Here is a 16,780-nt window from a genome sequence, read left to right as displayed (position 1 = left end):
GTTTCTCCATTCATCAGTTAACTCCTGAGTTGAATCACCTGCTCGTTGCTTGAAAATGAAACCAATAAAACTAGAACCAAATAATTAAGCGATGCTTTTCCCATTCTTTTCAGCACTGAAGGTGATTTGCATCTTTTTGTAAAATTAACATGGATTTTAAAAATAGGTGTTAATTAAACACTAGAAAGCGCTTTGAGAATCTAGCCGGAGTGTCAGGCATGCAGGGCACTAGTGAATACACCAGAGCAGTAAAAATCAGGAATTTTACTGAGAAAACTTGTAGGCCGATAAATGTCAGGTTTCATGAATCTCCACTCTCTCTTCTTTTTAAAGGCCTGAACATTGGCTATAGTACATTTGAATACTTTTTTTTTTCCCCCATTCAAACAAAGCAGTCTTGTAAATGCCTGTCCTGATTTATTTTTTTTTATTTTTGCAAGCCTTCAGGCTGTAAGATGTCAGAGAGAGAGAGAGAGTGGGCGTTTACTCTGCCCAGAGCTGTGTGACACACTGAATCGCCACAGCCCCTGAAATAGAATTCAGAATTATAAGAAGTCACTTATTTCACCAAGAGTGTAGATCTGGCACTCGGAATGCCAATGGCAAAGCATGCTGACCATTTAAACCACAGCAGGTTCTATAGAAGCAGAATAAGTGCATTAATATCAGGTTTTTGGTAGTTTTATTTCGATTTAATGACCTTTTGATAAAGGTGTGGGTGTTTGTTGGCTGCCTCTGATCAATTTGAGAGCAAACTTTGCCTTACACTCTCTGTATGATGGACCCGACTGGCAAAGCAAAATGTTTGAGAAATACTCAGCTTGATTAGAGGGAGTCAAAGGACACTCGGAAACATGCATTATAATAGACAGAGCCATACAACCATGGCAGAGTTTCTTCCTTTATTTCTCTGAATGCACCACTTTAGTTCTTATACTCAAGGCTTGGAGCTCATGTTTATAACTTAGGTGTGCAGTGTGCTTTGTCCATTAGTACACAAGAGTGACTTGTTGTTCTTATATGTCCAAAGTCCACTTTGACAGTAGCTCATCATCCTGATTCCTTATCAACCGGGATATCAGATTTTAGTAAGCAAGGATTATCGGGTTTCAGGATGAGTCGGCAATGCCAGAACTAGGCAGGAATTGAGCTTGAATTTCATCAACATTCGCTGCTTCACTTTCAGTGTTTTCATTTTGAGATGTGATGAATTAAAAAGACTATCTTGTTTAAAGATGCTACTCTCGTGCAAATTTTAGTTCCTCTTTCAAAAGAGAAAAACATTCCATAGTAAGTGGATTTGCTGTGGTTGGTTGGTCGAGACCCTTGTCTCAGTGGCCAGTCTTGTGGGCGGCGAGTTACTGGCACTGCTAAGACTGACTGGTCCTTGTTTTTTCTTCCAGTGTGCGCAGGTGGAAGACTGGCAGAATGCCAAATCCATTTACGAGTTCACAGCCAAGGATATCGACGGCAACGAGGTTTCCTTGGAGAAGTACAGGTCGGTCTTTATTTACGCACTGCGTGTGGAAAGGGGCCGTTAGTGTCCAGCGCTTTGCTTTCAGAGTCCAGATGTTTAATCCTGCGATGCTTTTCTCCCAGATTCCCCTGTCTTTTATAAATGCATTTTTTGTTTAAAGTGTATTGCAGGAATATGATGTAGCGGTATGTACAGCTTCATGCAAGCTTACTGTACTGTGAACAAGTCATGCAGTTGCAGTATTTAATAAAATATCAGGAACTGTCATTAGTTGCTATCAGATTTATATAAAAAATGTTTTTTTCCTCCCCAACAAAACTAATATATCCAGTGTAGAGGCAAAATATTCTAGTAGAAAGCTGCATTCAAGTCTTAAGTTAATAAACCTCCGGAGAACCTACCCTGCTCAATTGACAACCTAAATGTAGAGGAACAGCCAGCCTCTCTGGCATTTCAAAATTGAGAGCTAGGTTCCATTACGGTCTGATTGTCAAATCTCTCTTATCTTGGTGGCAGTTTTAGAGTCTGTGTTTTTAATAGAGTATGCGCAAACCTCACTGTTTGTTTTCCCCACCTCCGCTCCACAGGGGCTATGTTTGCATAATCACAAACGTCGCCTCCAAGTGAGGCAAAACCCCTGTAAACTACACTCAGTTTGCGCAGATGCACGCCGCGTACGCTGAGAGAGGTTTACGCATCCTGGGCTTCCCCTGCAACCAGTTTGGGAAACAGGTACGGTTATTAAAGAGGGTTTGGTGACCGCAGCTCCTGTTAGGCTTTGGTTTCCTGGCCGTTCAGATTGTAAAAGGACGTGGGCGGTTCTTTAGCCCTGCTGAAGCTCCCAGATCCAAGGGGTGGGGGGAAAAAAAAAAGATAAAGAAATGGGGTTTCATTGCTAAGTGTGCTAACCTAAAAACAAATGATACGTTCTAATGTACATTGTTTTACACAGTTATGTACATGGCTTTTTTTTTTTGTATTTGTGTTTCCTGAAAGTTGAAGTCTTGGGTCTCATTTCTCAATAGTTTAAAGGGGCTGGTTATCGACAGTACACTGCACTAATATGCAACAGCTGTGACAGTAGCGTTCAGTTCTGTAAGTAGCGCAGAAACGCTTTTATTCTGGAAGTCTAAAAACATCAGGTAATGACTAAAAAGAAGAGCTGCTGAAGGAGGTGCCGATAATGCTTTGGAGTAATCTGTGCACTGCTGCAGGTTGTTGCATGCTGGGAGCTATGGAAAGCAACCCCCCAGAAAAGGAGCACGCACACACACTAAAAGTTTGTTTTTATCAGGAGCCCGGGACGGAGGAGCAGATCAAGGAGTTTGCCAAGTCCTACGACGCAGAGTTTGACCTGTTCAGCAAAATCGACGTCAACGGCGATAACGCTCACCCCCTGTGGAGCTGGATGAAATCTCAGCCCAAGGGGAAAGGGACGCTGGGAAAGTGAGTACACCTGCAGAATAACCCTTTATAGGTGCAGACTGTACTGTGTGCTGTCTCCCAACCGGGAGAACCGTGTGAGACCAGTGGCAAGCACGGTCACCAAAAAGTGCTGATCACAGGCTAAAATACCTGGTCATTTCAAAGGGTGAAGTAGAAAGAGATGTATTTTATAAGCAGGTTCATGATTTTAGTTTTCCTGTCTTCTCTCAACAGCAACATTAAGTGGAATTTCACCAAGGTAAGCTGTGGTTATTTGCTTTTCAATAGTAGTTTATAAATTGCACGGACAGAGAGTTAGTGGCAGGGTATGGTTTTTAAATTCGGTTTCCTAGGCCCCAGTTTGACTTCTACAAGTACCATAATGTCTGGGGTATTTCAACCTGCAAGGCATTGAGAAGTGTAATGGGTCAGCAGGGCTGCAACTTTCTTCTTCTTCTTATTATTTTTAAATGAAGTTCCCTCATTTTCTTGCACAGTCTGCACTGTTTAAAAGGTCAAGGTTGGACAGTAATTGGAACAGATTTCAAGCTCTGAAAGACTAGTGTTTTTTGCAATGGCTTAAAATAATTGCTTAGGTGGGGGTGGGGGACAAGTAATCCGAATGATAAATTGTGGCGATACGTGAAAAAAGCCTATCATGTGCTATAGGCATCCGAGCCCCCAGTTTAACTAAGTACACAATGCAAAGAAAAAATCTGGTGCATGAAAAGGAGCGATTAGTCTTTCACTAGGCTGGTGAGCTGTGCAGCGGTTTCTGTGTGAGATCCTCAGTGTGATGGAAATGTCCAGTGAATTTTTTTATTTTTTATTTCAGTTTCTCATTGACAGAGAGGGACAGGTTGTGAAGAGATATTCGCCAATGGAAGATCCAAGTGTAAGTGAAACGGCTTTCCTTGAGTGTGGTGTGTGCAGGGTACAACGCGGGCTGGACCATTACTTGCAGCTCTGATTAGAGATTTGCACAACACTTTAGATGCTTTTTTGGGGCCGTCCACTGATTAATTTTGAAAGTCATCCAAAACAATAAGTCTTGAGCTCTGCCCTGCTTCAAGCCTCATTGTTCTAAAATGTGTAATGATGCAAAATCAGGGCATGTAGACACAGAGTTCTGTTTTGTCTTTAGTACACGCAGTTCTGTTCAGCCCAGCTGTGGATTTGACATGCACGATAAAGGATGTGCCATGCTCTTTAGTAAGGGTGGCAGTGTACTCCTAGTGACAATGCCAGCTTGTTCGCTAGTTTCAACAGAAGCACACACTTCATGTGGAGCATTAAGTGTTAGGAAATCCAGTCGAGGTACACCTAAGTAGATACAGTACAAGCTCGCGTGACATTAAGAATCCTGGTGTCTACATTACTGGCACACACACAAAGGGTACAATTGAGGGATGCCAAAAGCAAACTGGCAAGCCATGTCCTAATTATACACTTTCTGGATTGTATTTGGCCTAACGTTGGAGTTATGATGTGTGGGTTTCAGAGCATACACAGAGTAGTCATTGTTAAAGCTGACAGTCATCACTTCATAAAACCAGTAGGATGAGTATTTTTGTATAATTTTTTTTTTTTTCAAACAGGTGGTTGAAAAGGATCTTCCCAAGTATCTGTAGGAGTCCTGTTTAAATAACCAAATCCTGCTGTGTCCTCCTCTCCTGCGACCGGCTAGGAGTCTGTGTTTGGAACCCCAGGCCAGTGATGGCCTGCCTGTAAACCCGTCTAACGGGGAGGGCAGGTCTGATGAAACAAGGCGTGCAACCTTCTGGGAGGAAATGCAGATGCCAAGCAATGCCGCGCGAGGGGATGTGCTCGCATCTTCTTACTTCAGCATCTTGCACTAATTTCAATATATATAGCCTATTCAAAGACATGTTAATTTTGTAATGCACAATAAAACTCATTCACCTTTGTGTTTGCCTGCGTATTTTTCCTGGTTGTGGTATGGCCAGTCCTGTGGAATTTACAGAGGTTAATCTACTTGATTACTCGCCCATGTCCATTTTAAACCTTGTACTGGGCGATTTTCTTTTTACAAGCGTGTTGGAGGGTGATTGGTTTAAAATCATTATCAGAGTTGGTATGCTGCTTTAAAAAGGCCCTTTGGTGATTAAATAAAAAATGTGATTTTTAAATTATGAATAATATAGGATGCGATTATTGCATAAAATGCTAACTGTATTACAAAACCGGTCTGTAATCACTTACTCTCGAGCAAGATCTGATTTAGTTATCTCCCAACGAGTGAGGGATCTGTAATTTAAACATAATTCACATTCAAAACCCTGATGCTTGAATTTCAAAATAGTGCTATGTCTAGTTACACGCATAAGTGAAACAGCATTTAAAAAAAGAGTAAAGAAAGCGTGCCAAAATCCTCTGCAATCTTTTATTTAGTTTTTGTTAAAGATGAGATTGCATTACAATATATTCCTTCAGGTGGAAGTAGAAAATGCTTAAGAATTAGTCAAAAGGCACAATTTTTACAATATATACAGTTTGATCTAAATTATAAATATATAGAAAATAAAAAGCAAACCCAGGAAAAAAGTGCTAAACACAGTTTTACAGAAACAAATACAATCAGTAGCATTTTCTTTTTAATAGTTTATTTTCACGTGACTATCCACCCATGTCAGGGTGTGTTAGGAATAAAAGGATGCCTTCTTGTTTTCAAATTGTAAGTTTATGCCATTCTTGCTAAACTAAATATTAAAATCTAAACTTAGAATAATGAGGATATGTAATATAAGTGGTAGGGAGTTTTGTTTTTTTTACTGAAAAACTCGATACAGGGCTACTGCAGTATTTCAAATTTGAAAATAGATAGATGTGGAGGATTTGTTTATTAAGCAGAAATGGAACATGAATGCAAAAAAAAAAAAAAAAAAAAAAAAAAAGCATGATTTTCTGTCACAAGGTTTCATAAATGACAGGACCAGTCATCTGTACAACAAGGGTTCACAAGCTTCTAGTTCACTCGTCCGTTACAATCCCCAGCTGTTGCATTTCAGCGATGACAATTCATTACACAAAAAAAACACAGCAATGAAATTTAGATAAGTATTGCCCAGTAGATGCTTTTGTGTCAGTAAACCAGTGAGCAGACTTGTCTTGACATCAAGAAAGACACAGTATTGATGTACTTTTCTTTCATTTACAATGCTGAGCATTCATTCAACCCTCTTCACTGATAACCTCCACTCTTGTGAAACCAGGACGCTGTTTTTAGATTTTTGTTTTCCTTTTTTTTGTAAGAAATGTTTATTTATTCCTGAGATAAAGAATAGTTTCTAATATACCAGGTAACTTCAGGTGCTGAATACTTTGGTATAGCTCCACACTGTACAGCCCTATATAGACACAAGGTATTTATAATAATTTTAATAATCAAAAATACAAGAAAAGGAAAGAAATTAATACAGCGTTCCTGTACAGAACAGTGCAATATATTTGGTGGCAGGTTACAATTATTTTTAAAATGTATTTCTTTTTCTAGAAAAGTCCCTGACAAAACATTTTTATTAACTACAAAACAGGAATAAAATATAAAACAATTTCCACTAAGAAGTCCCTTAAATATAAATAATAATAACAATAACAACAACCTATAATACATCACTTCTACCCCATTTTACGTAAATACAGGACACAAGTCTTCATTTTCTGTGTAAAAAAGACTGATAGCTTTTTAAATTTTTGTGTGTTACTATATAAAGTTCTTTCATTAATGCAGCAGGTGAGATTCTGTTTAAAACTGCTTGTTTCAAAGTTTATAAAAAGGGGGTGGGGGGGTTTATTTATTTATGTTTTTAAAGTTGGATAAAATGTGGTTCATTTGCATCACTTTCTTATGTGTTTATTTTATTGCTAAACAAGGTGTATGTTTATTAATTTAGATTTAACAAGAGGAAAGAGCTATTAACCTTAAAAGCAGGGCTTCCATTAAACTTTTATGACCTCGACAAAGCATGCTGTACCGAGACAACGCAGGCCTGGTTCTCTCTATAGCTTGTTGTACTATTTCATTACACCAGGGGGCAGTGCAAACCCAGGGTTCAAACTATCCCCTTTAGTCAGTTGCTTGCAGTCCCCTTGATTTAAACAAGAGCAAAATATATATTATATATATATATATATATATATATATATATATAAAGTTAAATTAACCAGCATGAACCACACATTCAGACAACAAGGCTATAGCGCATTGCTCTCTTTAGTGGTGTTTAGTTGAGAACAGTCACAAACTACCATTTAAGCAGAGATCACTGAGTGACTTAAGCAATAAGTCACTGATGAATCGTTTGAAGCAGTTACGAAGTTTTGCAAGGGTTGATGGAAGCCTGTTACTTGGGTGTCTGACTTCTTACTTAAAATGACAGCCCAGCTATAAGCCACAGCAGCATCAGCATCCCGCCGCAATGGCTATAGTCAAGCTATAGTTCAGACGGGTGGGTCATAGGGAGCCTGGTATTAATCATTTTAATAAATACAATACAACTGCTTTCACTGAACACCAAACACAATATACATATACAATATTTCTTTGCATGTTCCAAAGGCACTGTTTTAAAGCAGGTCATGTTCACATTTGCCAACCCCTGGGAAAGTTACAGCATTCAAATGGCTTTAAATCGGCTTGCCACCTCGTAAGGAGGATATGCATTCGGTTTAACAAACATACCCGATTACAAGTTACAGATAAAATGGAGATCACTGAGGTTTGAGGACATTAAATTAAAACAAAAGATCTCCACCCATCCCCTTACAGAAACCAAAAAAACAAAAAACTAAAATCATCATATTCAATATGTACAATTTCAAAGCTGCTGTCCCAAAACATTTGTATGCATGTTTGTGTTTAATGTAAGATTGTAATACTGGTCTTTAGACTCCCCCCCCAGGCTTCTGCTTCAAATTAAACTGCATTTTTCCGCAACTTAAGCTGAAGTTTGTATTAGGGAATGTCAACTTTTAAAAAAATGTTATACACATCTGTTGTATAAAGTTTCACCCTCTTTTAGTCTGCACATAAGAAAAAGAGAAAAGAGAAAGATAGAGAAGTAAGCAAATTACTTTTACAAAGAAACTATTTGTCAGGTAAGTAACTTATACAAAGAACTGTGCATATGGCTATTTATCCTTTAATTTTAGCTAGGGGCGATGCAGTGATGTAAACTAGGGGTGGGGGGCAGGACTGGACTGGGCGATACCAACTACAGAAAGAAGGTACAAAAGAAGCACGCTCAATTAAAGAAATAATTTTAAAACAACTTGATACACACCAAGTTACTTTTTTAAAAAAATTCTATTGGCCAAAACATTCAATTTACTTTAAAAATAAAACAATAAAAAAAGATTTTGCACTAAAACACCACTTTTTAAAAAATTTGAAAATATAAAACTATTTCTTTTAGTTTTTTTCTTTGCTCTTTCCATCTGTGGACAGACCAGCTCCGAGTACCGCTGCAGCGATGTAGACTCTGCTCTGTACAGTCCTACTTGTCCGACGCTGAGATGGGAAGTCTTCACAGTTTACAGATGACATGACTGTGTTTTCCATATTCCAACGTGAACTCCAGTTCTATTCTGATTTCATAAAGTCTAACGTGGGACACGGAATAAGCAGGTAACTTCGTCTGTTCTATAAACGCTGGGATGGTTGAATGGACGGAGGGATGATTGTATGAAGTGTGGCAGTTAGGCAGCAGCCAGGTCAGGTCAGTCTAGACACACAGATTCCCTGCTGGGTATTAGGAATAGGGTATCACAAAACTAAAAGAAGAAATGGAGGAGCATCAACTCATGAAGCTTTGCAGGTTTTTCCATGGTTAAAATAGAATAAATAATATAAATAAATGCCAAATTCAACTGAAACTGTTTGGGGAGACTAAGTGTCCTGCTATTGAAGCATTAGGATTAGGAGTTCTCATTGAAAAAACAACCAAACAACCAAACAAACAAACAAACAAAAAGAGAATAAACAGCTGCTATATGGAAACAAACTGTTTGACTTGTTTCATATATAGAAATCATATATATCTTTATATATATATATATATATATATATATATATATATATATATAAATAAAATCTTTTTTTTTTTTTTTTTTAATGCCCAGGTTTGGCCAAAAGTTTTAAATCCCCCCACTAAAAAATATTGACCCTTTTCGTCTTTTTTTGGTGGTGCGGTTAAGAACAGCAATATCCGAGGGCTTTTAAAAAAAAAAAAATCATCAAAAAAAATAAAATTTACATAATGAGCTGTGAATCTGAAGCGTGGTACCGTTGCAGACGGGGGGGGGGGGGGGGCTGTGCATTAATCGTCATCCCAGAAAGGCATCAACCCGTACTGAATGACAGACTGACGCTGGCTTTCCTGGGTGGTCCGAAACATACTATCTAGAACCTCGCGGAAGTTGATGGCGTCCAGTTCGCTTTGCCCGTTGGACAGTGGGGGAGTCTGCAAGAAGCCTGGCTGCTGCTGCAAAGACGACGACAATGACAAGGAAGCCGTGGAAGAAACAGAACTAGGACAGGCAGGGGCAGCGGCAGGGGCAGCAGTACTGTCAGAGATAGCCAGCTGGCTGGGTAGTTGGTAGGACTGGCGGAGGCCCAGGGTGGAATCAAGCGAGAAGCTTGGAAAGAGGCTGACTTGGCTGGACTGCAACTGCTGCTGCTGGGGCTGCGCGATGAGAGACTCCAGGCTGAACTCTCCCAGCGGGGCAGTGCTTGAGGAGCTGGAGGAGCCGCTGCCCTTGGTGGGTTCGAGCCCCAGCCCCAGCCCCGCGCTACTGTCCTGAAGCGGGATGGGGCTGATGGTGAGGTCCAGGACGTCCAGGCTGTGGCTGTAGTGGTTGTGGAGGGCCATGGGTTGGGTTTGGGAGAGGTCGAGGGGCTGGGTGGAGGAGGCGGGGGAGTCAGATACGCTGGGGTTAGCGGTGTAGAGTTTCTCAAGGAAGTCCTTCGTCAGCCGCTCCCTCTCCTCCTGACGGGCCTTCTCTTGGCGCTCCTCAATTTTCCTCCTCAACGCCTCGTTCATTTGAGTCAGCTCTTCCCGCACGCGGGCAATGCAGCTCTCCGGGATCTTGATACCTGTGAGAGCCAAGGAGACGCTGTGTTACCAGCCTGGCTGCCTAGCATCACCACACAGAGAAATTATAGCCCAAATAACCATACATCTTTGGCCAAAGGTTTTGCATCACTCTATGGAATGAACTAATTTTGCTTCATAAAGTGAAATGAAACCTGCTGGATAATATTATGTTAACATATTGAATAACATAATGAAAAACTGACAAATTGAAAATTGTGACATTTCAAAATCTAACAAGAAATACTGTACTACTGTTATCGCTTCCGTTACAGACTTTTGCGATATCATTTTGCAGTTCTGATGTTAAATAAAAGATCTAAATTATGTTCATATAGTTTTTTTCTCAATCCTAAAATTCTAGGTGATGCAAAACCTTTTCGCCATAGCTGTACATCATAGCAGGATCTTGGACTGCTTAAATAAAATAAAAACATTGCAAATCAACTCTCAAGTACGAAGGAATGCCCATAGGAAGACAAAGCTGGATTCAACACATAGCTACTCATTTAAACTTGCCATACCTACATTATAATAACAATTAATGAATATCGATTCAAGACCACTTTCTCAAAGTTGATTTATGGGTCTCCAAGCTAGCTTGTGCCTTGCTGCCTCTCTCATCGGCTCCGCGCAGGGGGACACACTCACCAACTTGCTTCGTGTGCTGCTTGGTCTTCAGTCGGACGATCTGCAGGATGCTGGAGCTGGTGATGTCAGAAACCGCGTCGGCCACTTTCTTCCAGACGCGCAGCAGCGCCCCGCACAGCATGTAGTACTGCCGCAGCCGCATGCCCTGCCAGCACTCCTTCCCCTCTCTGATCAGTTTGCACTCCCCGTTCCTGACAGAGAGACACAGGCAGGGGGTTATTCAACTGGTATGGAAGAACCTGGGGGGTTTCCTGAGACTGCGTGGAGGTCACAGACCTCCATCCCTGGCTAAACCAGCAGCTTGGAAAGCTAGAATGCTGGAAAATACGTTCTGGCATAATACACAGTGATCTGCTCTGTCCATCCAAGCGCTTACCAAGTGGCGTGGCTGCACTTCCGGCGGGAGAAACTGTACTGACTTTCCCAGGCATCTTTGGCTTCTTCTGGGCTCACCTACAGTTTAAAAAAAATATATACATTCAATTATATCCACCTCTTGCCTCAGGACAGACTTCCCTGTGATACGAATCCCGCAGGTCAGATTTTTTTGTTGACTCTGCATCAAGTTGTATGGAAACAGGGACACGGTTTGAAAATGGGGCAAACACTTGCAGGGCACAGCAATTTTGGACTAAGGAGTTTATTTAATTATAAGAGTGTCTGATTGTTTGATTGCATGTTAAAAGAAGTGGCCCCCTGCCTGTGGCCCTGCAGTCTCACCTTGCGGTACCTCTTGAAGAGGTTGTCCAAGCTCTCGTGCTGGACCTGTTTCCCAATGTTCGCTTTGTACAGGTTGAAGTTTTTCCCGCGGCCTTGTTCTGCCAGGAGGGCGTTGGGGTAAGTTCCCCTCAACTGAGAGAAGGAGTAAAAAAAAAAAAAAGAACTATATTGTAAATAAAACAATAACAAGAGGAGACGCAGAATAACTTGACAGTGTGACGTTTTAACTGGAAATACTGTCTCCCGCTGACAGCTAAAGGGCTTCTCCCGCTGGCACACTTCTTCCTACTCTCCTATTCATCTCCTGAACTGAAATACATCCAATCTGAAAGTTTGTGCAAACATTTCTTTGAAAAGTTTATTGAGTACTATTGCTTAGAAGTGAAAAGGGGATTTACTGGAAGGTGAATTAAACTTCAATTTTGGACTTACCTTGTATGAGAGATAGAAGCCATCATCAGGTCCGGTCAGCTTTTCGAATTTGCTCATTGCTTCCTCCCACTTCATGCCTCGATCTACGGTGATCTACAAGTGAAAGAGAATTTACTTTCCCATCCTTTTCTGTCTTTGACAATGGCAGCTTCGCATTGCACCTCATCAACGTTGCTAATTTAAACAGTAACAACATGCAGTTCCTGGATGACCAAACCTTGGTTCTGGGTTGGCGTTCTTTCCTTGAACAGGTGCAGTACTGAAAGGGGAATGCATACCTTATAGAGCACCACCTGCCCATCCTGAGGGTTTCCTGGAGTGAGGAACTTTTCCTGGGTTTCCTCATAGATCTCATCGTTCCCTGGAGCCAAGTCTGGGAGAAACAGAGACCAAGAGTGTTAGGGTCAGGCTACTCAGTGGGAAGGCGAAGGGTCGGATAGTGGTGGCGCACTGCCAGAGAGGGGGCAACGTGGTACCCTGTACCTGCTCCGTGCATAAACAGGGATGGAAATCAGACTCCTATTGCATAGCACTTTCACCCATTCCAGGTTTTACTACAAGCTTGATTAGACACAGCATATGGGTCACAGGCTCAGGTGTCTTTTTGTAAAGTGGGAGTGAATCAAGCCGCTATGCAACAGGAGTCTTATTTCTATCCCTGAAAAACACTTTGGTTAAATTCAGGTTTGGCTACTTGAGCTTTAAGAACCGATGTAGAATATTAATTTCAGATTGTCAGGAGAGGAAAGGGCACTTGGACCTCTCTAGGCTTTCTATAGATTTGACTGCAATCCTTGGAGTGGAAGGAAATAGGGGAGTTAAACCAATAAGAGCCGATAGTGAAAAAAAGAAAAAGCAATTTGCAGGCGAGACTGGGTGCCTGCGGGTGTGGGCAATGACAGGGAGAGCCGGTAGAGCGGGGGGAGCAGCAGGCATCATACCCAGGATTCCCAGGTCGTATTTGCCCTCCTTCTTGTCCTTCTCGATCAGATAGTCAAAGTTGTCACTGAAGTACTGAAAGAGGGAGTTCTGCTTGTAAACTTCCAGCCCAAGAATGCGGTTCAGGAACTTTGTGATGCTGCAGTCTGAAACAACAACAAGCATGTCAGCAAATTCATAAATCAGAGCTATCAGCATGAAGAAAAAGCTAATGACCGTGACTTGCTGAACAGAACAATATAGAACAGGAATTAGCATTGAAATGGTTAAAATCACAATTCGATAAGATATTCTGATATCCTGATAATATGCAACAATGAATGCGTGACATTGAGACAGACAGACACCCCAGACAGAATCTGAGACCATTAATAATGTAAGCCAAATAATGTAAATTAGTGGATAAAATCTATGTGTGACACACAGAAATCATTCCCACAGCAGGATAATGATGCACACAACTGCTTTCAATGCATACAATTGCTATTGAACACTAAGGGGATTCCCAGTAGCTGACGCATATGTCCCCAGCCAGCAGCTAAAGAACCCAAAACAGATTTCTGTCATTATTTCAGTCAAAAAGAAGGTTGTTACAATAAACAACAAGCTCTTTTTTTCATGAAACCACTTGCCAAAATGCACCAGAGCAGTTTTGATCACAAGCTAGCTTCCACGCTACAAAAAACGCAGATCTCTCACCTTTCTCAACGCCGACTCCAAATCGGGGTTCTCTGCAGAAAATGCCCACGTCCATCAGTCCTCGCTTCATGTCTAAAACACAAAATCACAATAGGGAATTGTCTTGCGGCAATGTTCGGTCTCCTGCAGGCAACATTAGAGACTGGAAGCTTTCTCACCTCTAAAGAACAAGGCATCTCCACCGGGATAACCTTTTGGAGTTGGCACCTTGCTCTCAATCTGGCCCATAATGGCTTTAATAATCTTATCCAGAGCCCTGGTACCATACTGCAAGGGGCGGGGGGGGAGAAAAAAATATATATTGAAACAGTTCTGCTTGTCTTTTTGTCCAAGAAGCTACTGAAATCGCTACACAGCGTTTAAATCCCTTTGAGAATTTGAGAAATATTTTTCAGTAGAGTGGGACTTGACTAAAAGAAAACAGCTTGACCAAGCTTATTTGCATTTTGCTTCTAGCAGTAACTACTCGTTGGCAGAGTGTGAGAGAGACACACTGCACCGTTGCCATACCTTGTTTTCAAAGTTGTATTTGCTCAGGTCCCTCGACTCAGTTGCCCTTCTGTCTCCGTGGGTTAAGGCACCCTGGAACAAGAGAGAGCGTGCAAGTTGAAAACAGCAGCCCAGAGGAAACCAAACTCAACCAACAACTTCTACAACCAAAACCAGTTTCATTTAAACTGCTTCTAAAAGTGACACAAAACGGCTCCCGAGAGGCACAGTAAAGGCGCTCTGTGTGAGTGCAGGATGCACCCTATAGCCTGGACGTCGCCGTTTCGAGTCTGGGCTATTCCACAGCTGACTGAGGACGGCAGTTCCCAGGAGACAGCGCTCAATTGGCTGAGCATCGGGGAGGGGGGGTGGGTTAGGTCGGCCAGGGTGTCCTCGGGTCACCGTGCACCAGCGCCACCTGTAGTCTGGCCAGGCGCCTGCAGGCTTGCCAGTTAGCTGGCCGGAAGCTGCGTTGTCCTCCGATGCTGTAGCACCTGGGAGGCTGCGTGGTGAAGCCGCAGCGTGTAAAGAAGCGGGCGGCTGACGGCACACAAGGACAGCGTGTGTTCACCTTCGCTGCTCCCGTGTCAGCACAGGGGGAAGTGGTGAGCTGAGCCTAAATAATAATGGGGCATTTCAAATTGGGAGAAAATTACAAAAATAATTGGCAAAGACTAAATTTATTTTTAAAAAAAAAGACAAAAAAATAACAAAAAAGTGACACAAACAAGCACTGTTCCTGGTAAGATCAGTAAGCGTATCCTAACAAAGAAAAGCTAGGATGAGTTGGAGCTGGGAGAACAAGTGTGATGCTCTCAGATCGCAGGACATCTTGGCATTACCTCAGCAAGGGTGTGCACAATAGCTTCCTATTATCAGCAGAAGGAATTAAAGTTGACTTGTTGCCAGAGAGGATTACAAAACAAAGGCTGGGCCATTTCAGGCAGTGCATTTCCAGGAACTGAGGTCTGATTTACATTGGGGGAGAAAAAAAAAACAAAACACACAGCCTCTCAGTGTAATCCTGACACGCCACACTGTGTGTATTTACTGGAAGCACCTACCAGACTTTCCAGCCGCTTGGCGACGATGGACGCAAACCTCCTCTCCCCTGCCAGCTCGGAGATCAGAAAGATATACTCAGGGGCATTGACCTGATTGGAGCGGTGAGTCCGACCTGGAAACCAGCAGCACAACAGCAGAGTCAGTGCCGCTTTGCAACTGAGCGCAAGGGTTAGGGTTTACAAAAAACACCCACATTTACAGAATAAAGTCTGGTTCAGTGGTAACGATTCATTGTGGAATCACTGAATCGGGACACTTTCTTTACATGAGGTATATATCGTTTGTATTGTATTATATTGTGAAGTCCTAAAGCAACAGCTCACTGCAGTTTGACAAATGGTTCTTTAATGAAGTGTGATTTACGGTTGGTAAATACACACTCTCCCGGTCTCAATTTTTGTCTTAACACAATAGTCCATCACTAATATTATGGTGAAGTGATACATATAGATACACCCCAATCACCAATATTCAAGTGAACAATGCAATATACTAGTTACAACAAGGCTCAATAGAATACCTATGGTCCTGGTTGGAACAAGGTTAGGACTAGACTGGATTAAGAGAGCCACAAGCGAGTACCACTCATCTAGTTAGTACACACACTTATCTGTGCTATTTCAATACCATCTACAATATATGAATGGAAGAGGTAGGCAGACAGCCTAATACAAATCTGTAATTAAATCTATGATAGAAAATGTAAAGGCCAACACACCAAACTGCTGAATGGCTCGGTCTGCGCTCCAGGGCAGCTCCAGGGTCATGTGCACCCTTCGCCTTTGATTCTTTATCCGCCTGTCAGCCTGTAATGAGATCCCAGAGCTGGCTGCTTCCGAGATTATTGCTACAAACTGTTACCAACAAAGGGTGGGGGGGGGGGGGGGGGGAGACAGATACGTTTTAAAATGAGCACCTTCAAAAAGTCCTGCCATGCACTTTATAAGAAACAGCATAAAATCCAATAACTAAAACAGCCCATTTTACTCTTTAACAGACACTGAATTGACAAATACAGTGCAGGTAAACGGTACATGCAAATATGGTATCAGTGTGTGTGTGTGTGTGCCCGTCTGTTTTAAATAAATTTAACTACCATATTGCTACCAGGCAAAACAAAATAAAAGCAGCAACCTGCTCCACAAGTTAAAGCTCAATTCAGCAACTCTAAACTCTAGGATCGCTGGTAGGATGTAAAGAAGGTAACATAGACTCCCTTTGGACAGCAGCAGCTGCAGGCAGTCCTGGTTTAGCACAAAAGTTTAACTGGGTGGATCTGAAAGCACTGACAGTGAGATAATGCAAGCTCAGGTAAGCAGGTCACAGTAAACCATGGGGCAGCTCAAACCGCTGTGCAAGTAGAGGGTCTGGGTAGTGGAACCCACTTTCTCTCCTGACATGAAGCGCTCCTTCTCCTTGATGTTCACATGGTCGATGGACAGGCCCTGCTCGGCTCGAGACTCGTAGCGCACGCTGCCGTCCGACATCCGCACCACGCGGCCCTTCCGCCCGGTCATCTGCACAGAGAGGGAGGAGGGGTCAGGCATGGGAGCAGTGATGCTGCTGCTGGCAATCCGAGATCACACACAGGATCCCAGCCACTCGGGGTAAAGATGTAAATGCGAAAAACACCGGGCAAACAAAGGGCAATTTCAGGGCAGTTTGGAAGGCAATCAAGAGATGGTAAATCACAACCAAAAATTTAAAAAAAAAAAACATGCAGAGAATTCAGGATTAGACAATTTGGAAAAAACCCAGTCCTAGAACCGTC

At 42.1% G+C, this 16,780-nt stretch overlaps 2 protein-coding genes across 4 annotated transcripts in view; one reads left to right on the top strand and one right to left on the bottom strand.

The window, feature by feature from the left end:
• Nucleotides 1-2,064: 2,064 nt before the first annotated feature.
• LOC121301423 (phospholipid hydroperoxide glutathione peroxidase-like) lies at nt 2,065-4,828 on the top strand. Its single transcript, XM_041230809.1, has 5 exons — nt 2,065-2,209; nt 2,772-2,923; nt 3,137-3,161; nt 3,738-3,797; nt 4,501-4,828. The coding sequence occupies exons 1-5, from the start codon at nt 2,141-2,143 to the stop codon at nt 4,531-4,533; spliced, it is 339 nt and encodes a 112-aa protein (XP_041086743.1). The 5' UTR covers nt 2,065-2,140; the 3' UTR covers nt 4,534-4,828.
• Nucleotides 4,829-9,234: 4,406 nt separating this feature from the next.
• LOC121301386 (protein strawberry notch homolog 2-like) overlaps nt 9,235-16,780 on the bottom strand; it is a 49,047-nt gene continuing 41,501 nt past the window's right edge. For all 3 annotated transcript variants that reach the window (XM_041230733.1, XM_041230734.1, XM_041230736.1), the window contains 13 exons: nt 16,395-16,526; nt 15,728-15,863; nt 15,009-15,121; nt 13,966-14,037; nt 13,614-13,722; nt 13,456-13,527; nt 12,759-12,902; nt 12,096-12,190; nt 11,818-11,910; nt 11,386-11,517; nt 11,042-11,118; nt 10,666-10,856; nt 9,235-10,016 (listed from right to left, as the gene is read on the bottom strand). In XM_041230733.1, the coding sequence (XP_041086667.1) occupies nt 9,241-10,016; nt 10,666-10,856; nt 11,042-11,118; nt 11,386-11,517; nt 11,818-11,910; nt 12,096-12,190; nt 12,759-12,902; nt 13,456-13,527; nt 13,614-13,722; nt 13,966-14,037; nt 15,009-15,121; nt 15,728-15,863; nt 16,395-16,526 (2,142 nt within the window). In that variant the 3' untranslated portion in view covers nt 9,235-9,240. The remainder of the gene's footprint in view (nt 10,017-10,665; nt 10,857-11,041; nt 11,119-11,385; nt 11,518-11,817; nt 11,911-12,095; nt 12,191-12,758; nt 12,903-13,455; nt 13,528-13,613; nt 13,723-13,965; nt 14,038-15,008; nt 15,122-15,727; nt 15,864-16,394; nt 16,527-16,780) is intronic.

This window comes from Polyodon spathula, chromosome 27 (assembly GCF_017654505.1).
Source record: "Polyodon spathula isolate WHYD16114869_AA chromosome 27, ASM1765450v1, whole genome shotgun sequence".
NCBI classification, from domain to species: domain Eukaryota; kingdom Metazoa; phylum Chordata; class Actinopteri; order Acipenseriformes; family Polyodontidae; genus Polyodon; species Polyodon spathula.
Note: the sequence above shows the minus strand (reverse complement) of the source record. Positions and strands in the feature narration are given on the sequence as shown.

Coding starts and splice junctions, on each gene's coding strand:
- LOC121301423 (XM_041230809.1), top strand. CDS start 2,141: ATGCACGCCGCGTACGCTGAGAGAGGTTTACGCATCCTGGGCTTCCCC. Junction 3,162..3,737: donor TTAAGTGGAATTTCACCAAG/GTAAGCTGTGGT, acceptor TTTTTATTTCAG/TTTCTCATTGACAGAGAGGG. Junction 3,798..4,500: donor CGCCAATGGAAGATCCAAGT/GTAAGTGAAACG, acceptor TTTTTCAAACAG/GTGGTTGAAAAGGATCTTCC.